The sequence below is a fragment of the Malaclemys terrapin genome, chromosome 2 (genome assembly GCF_027887155.1).
Source record: "Malaclemys terrapin pileata isolate rMalTer1 chromosome 2, rMalTer1.hap1, whole genome shotgun sequence".
NCBI classification, from domain to species: domain Eukaryota; kingdom Metazoa; phylum Chordata; order Testudines; family Emydidae; genus Malaclemys; species Malaclemys terrapin.
The window spans coordinates 80,792,123-80,808,574 of NC_071506.1; the positions used below are offsets into that span (position 1 = coordinate 80,792,123).

Below are 16,452 nucleotides of genomic sequence, written 5' to 3' on the forward strand. Positions count from 1 at the left end.
AACTTTGCTTCATTTAAAAAAAAAAAAAAAAAAATTCCTCCAAGCAAACAACAATGTGAAGAACTTCCTATAGCAAGTGCAAGAAGGGATATTAAAATAAATAACTCCTACGAAGTTACCTGTGTCAATGCTCCCCTGCGTGCTGTTAGCTCTTGCCAAGGAAAGGCTACGATGGCTTGCATTGCGAAATTGGGAGAAGGAGGAGGTGGAGTCAATTGTGTTTCTCCGTGTTCCCAAGGCATTGGTTGGAAATAGAAACTGTGTGTAAGAAACAGTCTAGACAGAAAAAGCCAGAATAGGCACACAGTTAATCATACAACTCAGCCTTAATAAGATCCGATTGATGTGACTGGGTTTGAAATTGGGGACGCCATGCAGTGTGGCTGGCATTTACCATCAAATTCAATTTTTTGTGTTTCAGATTTTGAGTTAATCACAGATTAATACCAGCCACTTGTTTTCCTTTCAGTGTGATCAGTTCATCCATGCTGAAAAGCTTTTGCATACATGTTATGCCCTTTGTAAACAAGCAGATACAGTATGTTATATTTACCAAATCCTAATGAAGGACCTAATTCTAAATCCATTGAAGTCAGCTGAAAGATTCCCATTGACTTCAGTTGACTTTGGATAAGGCCTCACCTGTATTTTTTACTCCTAGGAAAGCTGTAGCAGTTTTCCACAATTTCTTTACTGAAACAGCATTCCTATATACCGGTTCTCAAGCACAGCTGGGACCAGAGTGAATTTGCTTGAGCAGTAATATCAGTTGTTTCAGGATTAAATGTTTCTGAAGCTACTTTTTAGTCCTAACATTTTAGTTAGTGTGGGAGATATTAGACACTGGTATGCTGCAATTGGTCTGTTGCCTATCAACATGGAATAAAGATGAATGAAAGATTTGCAGTGAATAGTTTATTTGATTAATTTCCTTTTTTATCCACTTATGCATTTAACAGGAAACAGGTATTATTTTCTCAAATGTATAGAGCCTTGCGCGGATACAAAATTTGTATCTGCATTCGATCCACAAAAACGGTCCACGGATGCAGATATCCATGGATATAAAGCAGATATCCACAGATTTGCAGGGCTCTACAAATGTATTTGTTATTCAAAATTAATCATGGAATAATTTCAACAAATAATTTTTAGTCTGCTGATGCTTTATAAGCAGTTCATTGTGTGTATATCAAATTCAAAATGTGAGCAGTGTTTAGTTTTGATTGGGCATATAGGTCACAGATTGTAAGATCTCTGGGGCAGGGACCATCTCTTTGCTATGTGTGTGTACAATGCCTAGCACAGTGAGGCTGGGGCCTTTAGTCGCTACCACGATACAAATAATAATAAATAGCAAGGTATTGTTTCTATTACTCCTTGGATGAGTATAACTAGTTGAACTAGGTTTTCAGCACAAATACTTGCATTTGAGTCAGATATTCTCTATGCTTAAAAATTGTTTCCCCAAAGTTTCAGAATTAATATTTTTATTCAAACAAACAAATATGTGTGGATTTTCTGAGGCACTCACACAGCACAAAGGTAATGTTACTGCTATATTTCACGTATAAGATTCACTAAAATAAAAAGGGAAGCTGTAATGCTGCTTATTTGTAATACCACCTAACACATGATTTTCTAACACCAATCAATACACTATGAAGTGATCTGTTGAGGACAGAGCAGTGCTATTGGATTTACTAATAATCTGTAGCCCTAATTATGACCAGAGGATGATTTCTTCAGGAAAAAAACTAGTTGGTTTGCACTGACCGCTTGCACACTTTCTTTTCCATTCATTTTATAATAATTCAGTATGTACTGCATTGTAACCTATTCTCTTACATTATGTAGATTACAATGCAACATGTAATTTGCACTTGGCTTTAGTTATTTTACATTTTCATCATAAAATTAGATCTAATAAGCTAACATTCTTACCTTCCCATCAGCCCCTAGTTCCACGCCTTCAAGACCAATTATCTCTTTTAAACACACTCCTCCAGTAGGCACACAACGTCCTCCTTCTAATTTCATATCTCTGGAAAACAGAAGCCAGTAATAAACACATTTTCCTAAGATGGGAGCAGAAACACTGTCTATTGCTACCCTCCACCAAAGACCGATGAAATAAGATAATAAAATTAATAAAACATACAATACAGAAAGTTCAGATCAGACAACTTCTACATACTGCACTATACTACTGAAAATACTTTATAGCTATAAATTCTATAAAACTTTATAGTTTATGTTTTACCCATACAGAACAGAAACCAAACCAACCAACCCCAAGTGAATCAAAGAAAGGTGCACCATACTGGAATTGGGAATCATAACACATCTGTCTCATAACCAAAAGGAAAGGAAGAGGATAAAGAGTAGGGTAAGGAGATCCACAAATGACTGCTTCCCTGCAACTGCAGGATTTATCTTCTGGGATTTGCCCACCTGATCCCTACATAGGCCTGAAAACACGTCAGCACATATTTAAATCCTCCCCTCTTGAGCATGGGCTTAGCTTTAAAACACATGCTTAAATCCCATTAACTGCAATGGAACTTTAAAATGTGCTTAACATTAGGCACATGCTTAAGCATCTCTATTCAGGAAGGGCACTATAGGCCTCAGTTCAGAAAAGCACTTTAAGCACATGCCTAATCAAATTGGTTTCAATGAGACTACTCAAGTTAAGCATGTGCTTAAGTCCTTTGCTGGGTTGGGGCCTTCGGCCCAAAACAACTGGAAAGTCACCATAGCGGTGTTAAAGATGAGACACACTGTGAGGCATCTCACTGGACTTGCGGCTAAAGGATTGGGGCCTTAGTTTGTGAATCTTCAGGAGTTTACCCTGTCCTGCTTCCTTCTGTCCACAATACAAACTGTCATTCAGTTTATTCTCCCTCAAAGCTGGAGGGAGGGGAGGGAAGCTAAGCTCTCCATAAATTACAATAAACTTTTATGAACAGCAAAATGTATCCACCTTCTGGATAAGGTGTTTCTATAATAAAACAAGACTTTGTACTGGGTATTTAACCCTTTGTAAAAATGTAAATTTTTAAGTGAATTTAACTTAGTACAATGCTACATTCTCATTTTGTTACCTGATATTTTACTGAGCGATCAGAACAATTATATAAAAATAACCTTCTAGCAGAAGTACCAGATTAAGTTCTGTGCACTTGGGGAATAAGAGGCTTAAAGGAACACTTTCTATTAAAAGGAAAAAAATCATTAAAATGATACCACATATGATATTTAACACCCTACTGCATTAGTTCCACAACATAAAAACTTTATTCTAAACAAATACATTTGAAATTAATATACGTTAAAAAATTCCCAAGATGCTAAATTAATTCTTTGAAATAATATGAAAGTACTCTAGTCTCCTTCCTAAAAAGATTAGGGAGACTATAGAGGAAATTATGCCATTATACAAAACAAAAATCCAAAGGAACAGTTTTTATTTAATGCAATCAAAGGGAAAAACCAAAGTTAGGTATCTTTGCTAACATTCAAAAGGGAGCAAGCAGGCATACTTTAAAAAATCAGCACAGCTGTCTTTCAGAAATGTAGCCTATGAAGACTTAAAAGGAACTGATTCTTCTGTTGGTGAGATCAGGGGCAGCTGACAAGTAAGAGTACAAACTACATTTCCTAAACATTAGCTGAAGTTTAATGAGGAATGGTGCCTCAATCTTCTCTGTCACTTTTACTTTATTGAAATTAACGTACATCCCTGGGGCCCTGCTACTACAGTGCATTTATCCTCATTCCACTCAAAATTAAGTACTGTTCTGAAACTGCCACCTAGAAACACTTTTCAGTCTTCTCCTTTCCCAAAGCCTATACTTGTAGGTAATATCTGCCTGCTCACTTTGTAAAACATAGTGGTAAAATATTATTGTTTGGAACCTATCGCCCTTGGGCTAGAAAGAACTTAATTCCTTTTCCTGTAGAGGACTGGTTTAAAATACTGGGCATGTTCTTCTTTACATATAAATGAAGAGACCACTTTAGTGCAGGCACATCCTTCTCCCACATAATAAAGGACTGTGGAGAACAGTGCTTACTCAGAGCATGTAATTCTCTCAGGCCTGGTCTACACTCTACTATTGTTCTTTTGCCCATTACCAAGACCTAAAGCAATCCAAGTTTATGTGCGTGGGCCAGGCCGAATGGCATAGGAGGCCCCAAAGACTCACATGGGCTCCCTGCAGAGCCAGACGCATTTAAAAAAACCAACCAAACAAACAACCTTTTTGGAGCCTAGGCAAAGTCATTCTGTAGTTACCTTTTTTCTGGAACTATTAATGCAGGGCCAGACTGCAGAAGTTCATTGTACGGAGGGATGCAGAGAACTAGGGACGTGTGCAAGGAGCCTCTCCCCACTATAACTCAGTAAGCAACCTGTCACAGTTGCAATCCCTGCATTCAGGAGAGCACAGTTAAACACCTGGGGATTACATGGGCCCCCACAGCAGGTAGAGGAGGAGCTGGAACATGTCTGTTTCTTCCTATACAGCTTGCTGAGTGGCCAGTCACACCGGGGGGAGAGACTCCAGTGTTCTTTAGGCGCAGTTTCTGCAACACCCCTGTGTACCAGAGAGAGACTGTAACTGTTAAGGCTCTGTTCCTCAGGGGATGCTTCTTTACTTTGCTCAGAGGCTAACTGCCACTGTTTGGCCCCCAGACGATCTTATATATATTATTTCTAAGGCTCCAAACTCTGTGTTTTTATTATTTATAGTGTGGTAGCACTATTGTAATGACTGGGGCCTGGTCGGTCTAACCCACTTGTGAGCCTGACTGTGTGAAAGTGGATAAAGAATTTATGAAGTTTCACAATAACCTCTAACAATAAATGTGGCTGTGGAAAAAGTGCCACAGGGAGACAGACTGAATTAGTCCAAACAAAGAGGCTACTGATATACTTCAAGGATTGTATTAGAGTTACACCTGTAAACAAGAAAAGTGTTGGACCGGTAACCAAAACTGGTGTGTCGGAAATTAGTCCTAATTGCTAGACAAAATAATAAGAATGGGATGTTCCACCCATCACTCCCTTTTGGGGTCCTCAAAAAGAAACTCTGGGGAAGAAAGCTGGCTACCCTGATGCTGGCTGACTGAAAGATCAGAGAACAGAAAGGAGCAACCTTCACCATCCTTGCTGCCATCCCCCCATATTTTCTGAGACCCTGGGATTTACCAGGATACCATTGGGCCTTCATTGCCTGAACCCGAGAGAGATCCTGACCTGACCAGACCAGACCAGAGAGGGGACCCAGATAACATTGCAACTTCCACAGGCTCTGGCTAAATCCCAAACACCATCTGGGATGTGAGACTTTGTCACTTTGCCCCATTGTGTCCTTTTCCTTTCCCACCTTATTTCTTCTCTTTCCTATCCCTCTTTCTTTTGCCTTCTGTTCTATAATGAGAGTCTGGCTTAGCCAGGTAAGTCTGTATATTTTGCAACACTGCCATAAGCCTGTGAGTAGAGATGAAACTTAAAAAGCCCGACACCGGTACAAGTTTGCCAGGTCTCAGAGTGGCTGATAAAAGGATGTGCTATGCCTGTGTTTGTTTCAGCAGTGCAATTGCAAATGAAGGTCAACACCAGAAGCTGCATTTTCTATCTTTGCAATTCTTTTGTGTCTTCTTGGAAACAACAACAACAACAGCTCCAACCATTTCAACTACCTTCTTCTCTTTTCCCCCCACAAGGACAGTTATCACTATCATTCATACCATATAAGAGACTGTCAAAGAGGGGGATTTCTTCTAAAGACTCTCTCCAGTTAAAGGAAAGGGAAACAAGGGATGTTATTAAAATAAAAGTCTTACTTATTACCTTCCATGTCAGGGTGAGGGTCTCTTGCATTACCTTAGTGGATAATAATGCACTTAGGTCCTGATTCTCTTCATGCATTGTTTTTTGTCTCCACTCACTTCTATGCAGTTATCCCAGATTTACATAAGAGTTACAGGAAAATCAAGACCTAAACATTTTATTTGTGCACTTTGTATCAGGAAATGCGGTGCTGGGTGCATGCTATTTACCTACTGTATGTAAAAAATTAGTTTTGACAGGGTTCAGCGCTCAACATGCTGGTTATTTGAGAGCTACAGTGAAAGTAGTGAAAATGTGCTGTTTTCTCTCTCTGCATTTTACTGCTGTACCACGGCATTTTTCCTGGAACAGCAGAGTGTGACTTGTGATACCATGGCAAAATTATTATAGGATAATTACTGGTTTTGATTATTTCTGCCCTATATAGGAAAGAATAAACAATCAGAATAAACAAAAATCAGAGCAGGAACTCTTACCACATGCATTTTAAGCATGGATTAGCAGTCTGTAAATCACACATTATTGGATTCAGTAATGAAACATTTCTTGAATGATTCTAAAATGGATTCCTATAAAACCCACTGCAAGATTCCTGCTGTGCACTTGCTCTTTAAATGACAACACTAGCTGAACATTTCTGTGAATTATTTAAAAGTCAATTAAATATTAACCTGACTCCCAGAAACCTAAAAAGAAAAAAAAAGTCTATTTACAACAACAGGTGCCTGGTAAGTGAATTTTATTTGGAAATGTAAACTCTTCGGGGGATATGGTTAGGAGTAAATATACTCGATGATCCCAGACCATTACAGATTAATTAAGACTAGCCTGAAAACAACAGCACTTCAAATTCATGGGAATACAAAGTAAAATATTGTTCTCATCCTTCACAGTGAAGAACTCCTATTTTATTGACTCTGTTGCAGGGATAAGGGTAATTACAGCTTTGGCAAGGATCAGATGCCAGACATACCAACAACAAGCCTTTCCTTGACATGCTGACTGAGTCTGCCCACCATAACTGGGCTCCAGTTTTTCACTTCCTAATTGCACTTATTACTGGAACAAGAACTATGGCTACAGTGTATTGGCAGAGGAATCTGAGAAACTGGTACAAAGTCCCTTACAATTGTGTCGTGTACTCTCACTAAGCACATCAAGGACTCAGCATTTCAGCTTCTGCCTTGATATTTTACCTAATATAAGAGAAATCTCAGAAAAATAAATCCTACCACCTTAATGAGGTTTCCTGCTTAATCTCAATATCATGCCAAAAATACACATAACAATGAAGCTTACACTTCTGACATTAAATAATCTGTAGACTTTGAAAAATTCTCACTATGTGGGAACAAAATTAATATGAGGGGAAAAAAGCCTATGAATCTGTAATTTTCCACAGCACTATTATTAGTTTTTTTGTTGTGTGGGAGGGGTAGGGTAAAGTAAAGCAAGGAGCATTTATCTTTTTCTTTTACTTTCTAAGAATAGATGGAGTTCCTGTTCACCATGTCTACAGAATGATAAACATTCAGGAAATGTGTGCCTGAGGTTGATGATGACTTCATCTAAATTGCCTTGCATACCAAGTTCTGACAAAGGAAAAAAATAACACAAGAAACTTTAGGTTACGTCTACACAGCAGCCAGGAGGTGCAGTTTCCAGTTTAGGAAGACATACAAGTGGTAGCTCTGCTTGAGAGCCAATCAATCACTTTAGATCACTATCATATTTTTTTTAATGTACATATTTTGTCTGTGAGACATGCATGTTTATCTCAGCCATTCCAAATAAGTCTGTATGATGTCAGTATAAATCATGCTCAGAAGAGCAAGATTTTGTTCCTTCTTACTGCAGAAACATGAAGATCATAAATACTTTAACCATAAAGAACCTTTCTGAAGCTGAAATGTAACAAGCACAACAAGTTTGTTGTGGTACTAGACAGGAGTAGATTTATACACCAAACAGATGCAGTGCTTTATAGTGCAACGGCCATTCATTTTTAAGTTTTATGACATATGGTTTCTTTGCACTTAATATAAATAAAATTACAGTCAAAGTCAATCACACACCCCAAGCAATGCAGCTTCCTGCAGTTCCCATTAACTTCACTGTGGGTGTTAAGCATCTCTCAGATTTGGCCCATAATTATCATGGGAAATAGAGTGTTTATTATTCAAAAATTCAGATGAAGCAATAACATTGTTGCAATATTCCCAGTATATTACAACTGTGTTATGCTGATGTTACATTAGTGAGGGTGACCCATGCCACTAGTCAGTACTTAGCTATCTCACAGCGGTATTCTACAGATTATTTTACTTTGGGCTAGATTGTGGCACGTAGTTGAGCCCATGGAAATTCACAGATTCCAAGGTCAGAAGGGACCATTGTGATCATCTACTCTGACCTCCTGTATAGCACAGGCAATAGAATGTCCCCAAAATAATTCCCAGAGCAGATCTTTTAGAAAAACATCCAAAGCTTGATTTTAAAATGGTCAGTGATAGAGAATCCATCATGGCCCTTGGTAAATTCTTCCAACAGTTAACTACTCTCACAGTATTTACACCTTCTTTCCAGTCTGAATTTGTCTAGCCTCAACTTCGTCATTGGATCGTATTATTCCTTTCTCTCCTAGATTGAATATTGCTAAATATCTGTTCCCCATATAGGTATGCATAGACTGTAATCAAGTCACCCCTTCACCTTCTCTTTTTTTAAGCTAAAGAGATTGAGCTCTCGTCTCTCTTCTCTGAACCCTCTCCAATTTATCAACATCCTTCTTGAATTGTGAGCACCCAAACTGGACACAGTATTCCAGAAGCCGTTGCACCAGTGCCAAATACAGAGGTAAAATAACCTCCATACTCCTATTCAAGATTCCCCTGTTTATGTATCCCAGGATTCCATTAGCTTTTTTGGCCACAGCATCTCACTCAGAGCTTATTTTCAGCTGATTATTCACCATGACACCCAAATCTTTTTCAGACTCACTGCTTCCAAGGATAGAGTTCCTCCATTCTGGAAGTATAGCCTACATTCTTTGCTCCCAGATATACACATTTACATTTAGCCATATTAAAACTACATTGTCTGCTTGCATCCAGTTTACCAAGAAATCCAGATTGTTCTGAATTAGCAACTCAGCCTTTTCATTATTTACCACTCCCCCAATTTTTGTGTCATCCGCAAACTTGCAGTGATGATTTTATGTTTCCTTCCAGGTCATTGATAAAAATGTTAAATAGCACAGAGCCAAGAACCGATCCCCGAGGAACCCCACTGAAAACAGACCTGCTCAATGACTAGTCTGTGTTTACAGTTACATTTTATGACCTAGCAATTAGCCAGTTTTTAATCCATTTAATATGTGCCATGTGACTTTTATATCATTCTAGTTTTTAATCAAAATATTGTGCGGCACTAAGTCAAACACCTTACAGAAGTCTAAGTGAATTATGTCAACACAATTATCTTTATCAATCAAACTTGTAATCTCATAAAAAAATCAGATATGTTTGACAGGATCTGTTTTCCATAAACCCATGTTGATTTGCAATAATTACAATACCCTACTTTAATTCTTTATTAATCAAGTTCCATATTAACTGCTCCATTATCTTGCCTGGGATTGACGTCAGGCTGACATGCCTATAATTACCTGGATCAGCCCGTTTACCCTTTTAAAAAATTGGCATAACATTCACTTTCTTCATCTTCTGGAACTTCCCCAGTGCTCCGAGACTTATTTAAAAATCAGTGTTAATGGTCCAGCAAGCACCTCAGTCAGCTCTTTTAAAAGTCTTGGATGCAAGTTATCTGGACCAGCTGATGTAAAAATGTCTAACTTTGGTAGCTTCTGCTTAACATTCTCCACATACAACAATGGAATAGAGAGTGTGTTATCACTATATGATAAGACTGTATAACATGTTTTTTTCCCCAAATACAAAACAGAAATATTTATTCTGCCTTTTCTGCATTATTATTGATAAATCTAGCATTTCCATCTAGTAATGGACCAATATCATTGTCAGGATTCTTTTTGTTCCTAATATATTTAAATATATTTTTAAAAATTCCTTATTGTTCTGAACTATGCTGGCCATAGATTTCTCCAAGTGTCCCTTGCCTTCCCTTATCAATTTTCCATGATTCCTAACGTCTCATTTATTATTATATATATATTTATTTTACAGCTGCCTTCACTTCCTCTTTAAACCAGATTGTTTTTTTAACCAGCATAGCCTTCTTCCTCTAATGTGGTATTGTGGCTTCAAGAAAGGTGTTCTTAAATGATTCTCAATTGTCATTCAAATTTTTCTGATTAAATTCTTCCTCCCAGCTAATTTTCCTCATAATTGTTTTCAACTTAGTGATTTGGCCCTATTAAAGCACCGACTATTTATATTACTGGTCTGGACTTTATTCTGCTTGCACATTGTAAGTGTGATCAGGTCATAATCACTGGTACCTAAGCTACCATTAACTTTTAGTTCTGTGATCAGTTCCTCTTTATCTATTAAGACAAGGTCTAATATAGAATTCCCCCATGCTGGCTGCAATATACTTCTTGAGTTAAGAAATTTTCATCTATAGTGTTTAGAAATTCCAAGGATAAAAGGATGATATTTTAGTACTGGCAGTATGAGTCACTGAAATTGTGAGACCATGGGGAACTTCATTTCCCCCCTACACATTATAGATAAATGTTTAAGGAGATGGTCATCCTGTTCCCTACTGTGATTTGGTGGTCTCGGGCAGACACCAATTAGTACCCCGTCTTGTGCTTTATCTGTTAGGATGTTGATCCATAAGCATTCAAGATAATTTTCTTCCAAGTTATCAGTAACTCAGAAACAGGTAACACCATGTTTGACAGAGTGGCACTCCCCGCCTCTGCTCATTTGATCCTTCCTAAATTGGTTAGAATAATTGATTTTAAGATTCAAATTGTGTGAATCATCCCACAAGATTTCAGTAATACCAACTAGATTGAATGTATGCTAACAAATTAACAATTCCAATTCTTCTTGTTTGTCACCCAGGAGCCCAGCATTAGTGTATAGGCAACTGAAGACTTTCTGCTCCTCATGTCCTTTTGGTTTTTGATTAATTTTGTTCTCCACGTTTCCATTTTGTGCTGAATGTTCATGTCTTCCCTCTTTTTACGCTCCCCTTTTGTTATTACTTTAACCCCCTCCTGACTGCTCTAGCCAGCCTGTCCCCAAGGAGATTGTCCCCCTTCTACTGAGGTGGAGGCCATGCAATCTATACAGTCCCCTCTCCCTGTAGGAGGTGGACCTATGGTTCACAAAACCAAAGCCCTCCACTCTACACCACTTAACTAGCCAGCGATTCACTTCCAGAATCTTCTACCTTCCATCTTCCTTTGCTTGTGGGACAGGAAAGATCTCAGAGAAGATTGCTTGGACATAAACAACAGTGTAGAGAGGCCCAATACCTCTCAGAACTCTCCAGGGCACAGCATGCTCCTCCCCTTTCACCTGAGTATCTCTCCTGACTGGTGCGTGGAGCAGGGTCAGCTCCAGGGTTTTTGCCGCCCCAAGCAACTAAAAAAAAAAAAAAAAAAAAGTCGCGATCTGCTCTACCGCCGCCGCTTCAGACTTCGGCGGCAATTCGGCAGCTGGTCCTTCGCTCCAAGAGGGAGCGAGGGACCCGCCGCCAAATTGCCACTGAAGAGCTGGACGTGCCGCCCCTCTCCGTTGGCCGCCCCAAGCAGCTGCTTGCTGGGCTGGTGCCTGGAGCCGGCCCTGGCGTGGAGGCAAAAGGGGAGCCATGGCTCTTCCCCAATCCCCACTCACTTGCTCATGGAGATAGGGGTAAAGGAGCATCCAGCATGCAAAGGAGCAAAGATGTGGGCAAACTTAAGTAGGCTCCTGAGTGGGGAGGAGAGATTTTACTCCCACCTATTCCCCTGCATGGCTGTGGCTAAGGCTAGTGATAATCTAGCCCTTCATGTTTTTAAAATGCTTTGAGGACAAAAGGCCCTAAATATTATTTCTGGAGCATTATTCGCAAAAAGAGGAAAGCAAGAAAGTACTCTGACAACCCTGCGGCAAAACATAAAGAATTGGAGATAATCCATTTCCCTAACATGCACTCTCCCTCTTTCAGCCCCAGCACTTACAATGTAACTTGCTTCCCAAAGTAGCAGATTGTGAAAAGACTATTTTGTAATGTTGTCAACCCTTTGGTTTCTTTTTAGAACAGTCTTCCTTCAGAAACCATGTGTGTCTCATGGTCTTTACTAGCTCAGAGCAGCACAACAGAGCTAGTGGTGGTGATGTGGGGTGCTATCCCAGGTTTCATCCTCTTGTGTTTTCTCTGATCCCCATATACACGGATGCTCAACCGTATTAGTGCTCTACCATTTAAAACATGGTTTTACAAGGCTTCCTACTAAATTGCTTTCACTTGGTTATAAAACTAGTTAAGACAGCCCTAGTCTAGAACATGATTCTTGAACATGGTTAGGCCTTTTCTACACTGGCTAGGCAAAGAGCACTGAAACTGTGTTAGAAGGAACAACTTTTCAATCCTGTTTTTAAATGGTTCTGCTAATACAGTTTAAGTGCCAGTGCAAATACAGTAGAGCTCTTCTGTGCTGCCTTCAATATCGTGGACTGGCACGCTCCCCAAAACACAACTGTGCCCAGAATTCCTCTCTGCCCATACAGCCTGGGAGTCTGAGAAGAGGTAGAGAGGAAGGGCAATACTGCTGTATTCTCATCACAGCAACTCTTGTGCTGAAATTGTCTCCACCACATGCACAGAAATCTCATTCCTGTTTGAATTTGGTTGGTTTTAAATGAAAATACCTAAAATGTTTGCAGGAATAATTAGTTTTGGTTTTAATGCCCTTTGGCAATGGTTACACAAAGTAAGTATTCAGGACACCAGCAGCACCTGGCTACGAGTATGGATGAATTAGAAATCCAGAGACGGATATTAATCAGTGATACACAAAAGTGAAGTTAAGGGGATGCTATCATTATACTGTCACAGAAGAGTACCTGTGTCTCATCATCACTCTACCATGCATCAAAGTACGATGCAATAATCAAGCATTACATATAGTCTGCAAATTGGTAATGAAGTCAATGAATACACTGCTTCAATTGTGTTCACAACAGCCATTACTTGAAGGGGACGTTAATTAATTGTTTTCCTCCTTCTCTGTTGCTTCAGCTGATAGACAGAGGGCATCTCTTGTCTTTGCTTTCCTAACAATGGAAGCAGGGCTGGACCAATATGTCGTAGCACTTTCTGCCTCCTCATTCCACTCCCTGTTGCTTTACAAATGTTGTGCAAGACATAACATGCTGAAATCATATTGGGGATGTAGTTTCGCTCATTATCACTGCAATTCAGAAGGAATAGACCCTTGTTTTCAGTCTTTTAAAGGCATATTCAACTCTCTGAGATAGCAGTTAAATTCCACATTCCAGTGATCATAAATGCACTGCAATGCACTACAGATGTAAACTGCTAATGTTTCAAGATTTGCTTGATGCATCTTTCCAGTTTAATTAGCTATAGAAAATTTTTTACTCAAAGACCGGATAATTGAACCAATTTCACCATATGGTATCTGCTTCTTTTGTACACAAAACAGTCTGCTATGAATTACTCAAACACGAACAGTAATGCTAAAAAACTTAACTGTGAAAACAATGGGCAAAATTCATCCCTGATGTACTTTAGTGATATTAGAAAAGGGATGAATTTGACCCAAAGTGATCTGTGGGTGTCCTTTTTCACATTGTTACCCCACTTCACATATCCTAATTTGATGTCTTCACTTACGTGGTTTCAGTTTGGAATGACGGGCATTGAACGTTCTGTATCTTGGAAAATTACAAACCTATTGGCCCAGATCTTCAGCTGGTATTAATTAGCGTAGCTCCACTAAAGACACTGACACCAACTGAGGATCTGGCCCATGGCTTATAAGTTATTTGTCTCCATTTTTACAACTGGTGTTTTCAGTAACTGAATACCATTTTTAAAACCATTTTAATTAATTGGCCTCTCAGAGTTGGTAAGACAACTCCCACCTGTTTATGCTCTCTGTATGTGTGTATATATATCTCCTCAATATATGTTCCATTCTATATGCATCCGAAGAAGTGGGCTGTAGTCCACGAAAGCTTATGCTCTAATAAATTTGTTAGTCTCTAAGGTGCCACAAGTACTCCTGTTCTTCTTTTTGCGGATACAGACTAACACGGCTGCTACTCTGAAACCTTTAATGAAATAGTTAAATTAACAGTATTTTGTTTGAATTCAATCATTTCTCTACAGTGCTGGAATCTAGATACTGTAGCATTGTTCTAGTGTAGGAGATCCAGAAAGGGAAAGCTGACTATATATAAAAGTAATAGTGTCTAGAATATCTGCATTGTCCAACATGAGTGAAGCATGAAAAACAAACAGTACAAATGGTAAATTGTACTAGTAAACTGGATTTTTTAAATTCTTTCAGTTTTAATAATCTAAGATATTATAACAAAGATAAGGAAATCTGTGATTTAAAAATATGATTTTAACCTGATACTATACCACAAATCAAATATTTCTCTTTTGGGGGTAGATATTTAAAAAATGACAGCCCTGTTGTCTGTATTCAGTACTATATATGCTGTTATGACCCAAAGAGACGAGGTAGTATGCATAAATATACATACCCGATTTGGGTACAGTCTCGATACGGCAGCACTGAAAATATGCTACAGAAGGATCTTCTGCCACTGATAAGGACTATTCTAAAAAAATAAACAAAAATCAAAGACTAAAATTAAAAAAAAAAATCTCACAGCAATAAACAAAGCAAACAACAACAAGCGTTAGCATTCAGGCATTTAGCAATTAAAAGCTTCTACCATTGACAATTTCCTCCTTCTTCTCTTTGTAGAAGTTGGTGCTGTGTACCATGGAAAAATACTGTACAATTGAATGATTTACAGGAAACCTGAATTACACTGCCTCACATCACCTACCCATCATATAGACAGCTAACAGAGCTGAATCTCCCAAGTTCCATACTGAGGTTCTATTTAATAATTTCACTTGTATAGAAAAGGAAGTTTGATGATAGGCTGTATTTGTAATAAAATATGAAATGCATATACTTGGTATTGGTTGAATCAATCTACCCTAGACATGTCAAGTTATAAATCATAGTTCAGGCAATTTCAAATAAGTTTAAAAACAATGCTCTTTGAGAGAGATCAGTAGAGAAGTATAAAAACCTCGTAACATATTTAAAAATGTATTCCTATTATAACATCAGCAATTATTCTTGTTTAAAAAAATAGTAAAGCACTCCTTTGCATTTTTAACATGATCCTTTATTACCAGTTCAAGACTGGTAAACAATTAATTTTAAACTGATTTAGGTCCACTGATCAGAAGCAAGACACAAAAGTTTCAGACAACTATTCATAGATTAACAAGCCAGACAGGACCTTTATGATCATCTCGTCTGACTTCTTGTATAACACAGGCCACATACACGTCTACCCGATATAACGCGACCCGATATAACACGAATTCAGATATAACGCGGTAAAGCAGTGCTCGGGGGTGGGGGGGGGGCGGGGCTGCGCACTCCAGTGGATCAAAGCAAGTTCGATATAACATGGTTTCACCTATAACACGGTAAGATTTTTTAGCTCCCGAGGACAGCGTTATATCGAGGTAGAGGTGTACGGCTTCCCTGAATTAATTTCTGATTGAATTCAAGCATATCTTTTAGAAAAACATACAATCTTGATTTAAAAGTTTCCATGATTGAGAATCCACCACAACCCTTGTTAAGTTGCTTTAGTGATTAATTATCCACACTGTAAAAAAATTTACATCTTAGTTCAAGTCTGAAATGGTCTAGCTTCAACTTCCAGTCACTGGATCTTGTTATGTCACTATCTGCTAGATTGAAGAGTCCTCTATAATCAAATTTCTGTTCACCATGTAGGTATGAACTATGATCAAGTCACCCCTTAACCTTCTCTTTGATAAATTAAATAGATTGATTTCCTTGAGTCTATCACTATAAGGCAGGTTTTCCAATCTTTTAACAATTTTTGCAGCTTTTCTCTGAACCCTCTCAAATTTATGAACATCCTTCTTGAATTGTGGACACCAGAACTGCACAGACTTCTAGTGTCAAAGACAGAGGGAATATAAACTCCCTATTCCTACCTCAGATTCCACTCTCTATGCATTCAAACATTGCATTAACCCTTTTGCCCACAGCGTCACAGTGGGAGCTCATTTTCAACTAATTATCCAGCATAACCTCCAAGTCTTTTTTCAGAGTCACTGCTTCCCAGGATAGAGTCCCCCATCCTGGAGGTATGGCCTGCTCTCTCTGTTCCTAAATGCGTGACTTTACATTTGGCCATATTAAAATGTACAGTTTGCTTGCACTCAGTTTACCAAGAGATACAGATTGCTCTGTATCAGTGATCTGTCTTCATTACTTCCAACTCCCCCAATTTGTGTGTCATCTGCAAACTTTATCAGTGATGATTTTATGTTTTCTTCCAGGTTATTGATAA

General features: G+C 38.6%; 2 protein-coding genes across 8 annotated transcripts in view; one reads left to right on the top strand and one right to left on the bottom strand.

The window, feature by feature from the left end:
• Positions 1-16,452, top strand: part of TMEM241 (transmembrane protein 241) — a 188,035-nt gene that overhangs the window by 130,293 nt on the left and 41,290 nt on the right. Inside the window, exon 15 of one of the 4 annotated variants that reach the window (XM_054017806.1) lies at positions 14,805-14,972. The exons of 2 other annotated variants lie outside the window; for them this stretch is intronic. In XM_054017806.1, coding sequence (XP_053873781.1) covers position 14,805 — 1 coding nt within the window. In that variant the 3' untranslated portion in view covers positions 14,806-14,972. Of the gene's footprint in view, positions 1-7,351; positions 7,529-14,804; positions 14,973-16,452 lie in introns of those variants that run through there. One more of the 4 variants, XM_054017809.1, reaches the window with a different exon arrangement.
• Positions 1-16,452, bottom strand: part of CABLES1 (Cdk5 and Abl enzyme substrate 1) — a 128,913-nt gene that overhangs the window by 36,300 nt on the left and 76,161 nt on the right. For 2 of the 4 annotated variants that reach the window (XM_054017793.1, XM_054017795.1), the window contains exons 4-6: positions 14,578-14,655; positions 1,945-2,044; positions 120-276 (exon numbers count right to left, since the gene is read on the bottom strand). In XM_054017793.1, the coding sequence (XP_053873768.1) occupies positions 120-276; positions 1,945-2,044; positions 14,578-14,655 (335 nt within the window). The remainder of the gene's footprint in view (positions 1-119; positions 277-1,944; positions 2,045-14,577; positions 14,656-16,452) is intronic. The other 2 variants (XM_054017794.1, XM_054017796.1) reach the window with 1 other exon arrangement.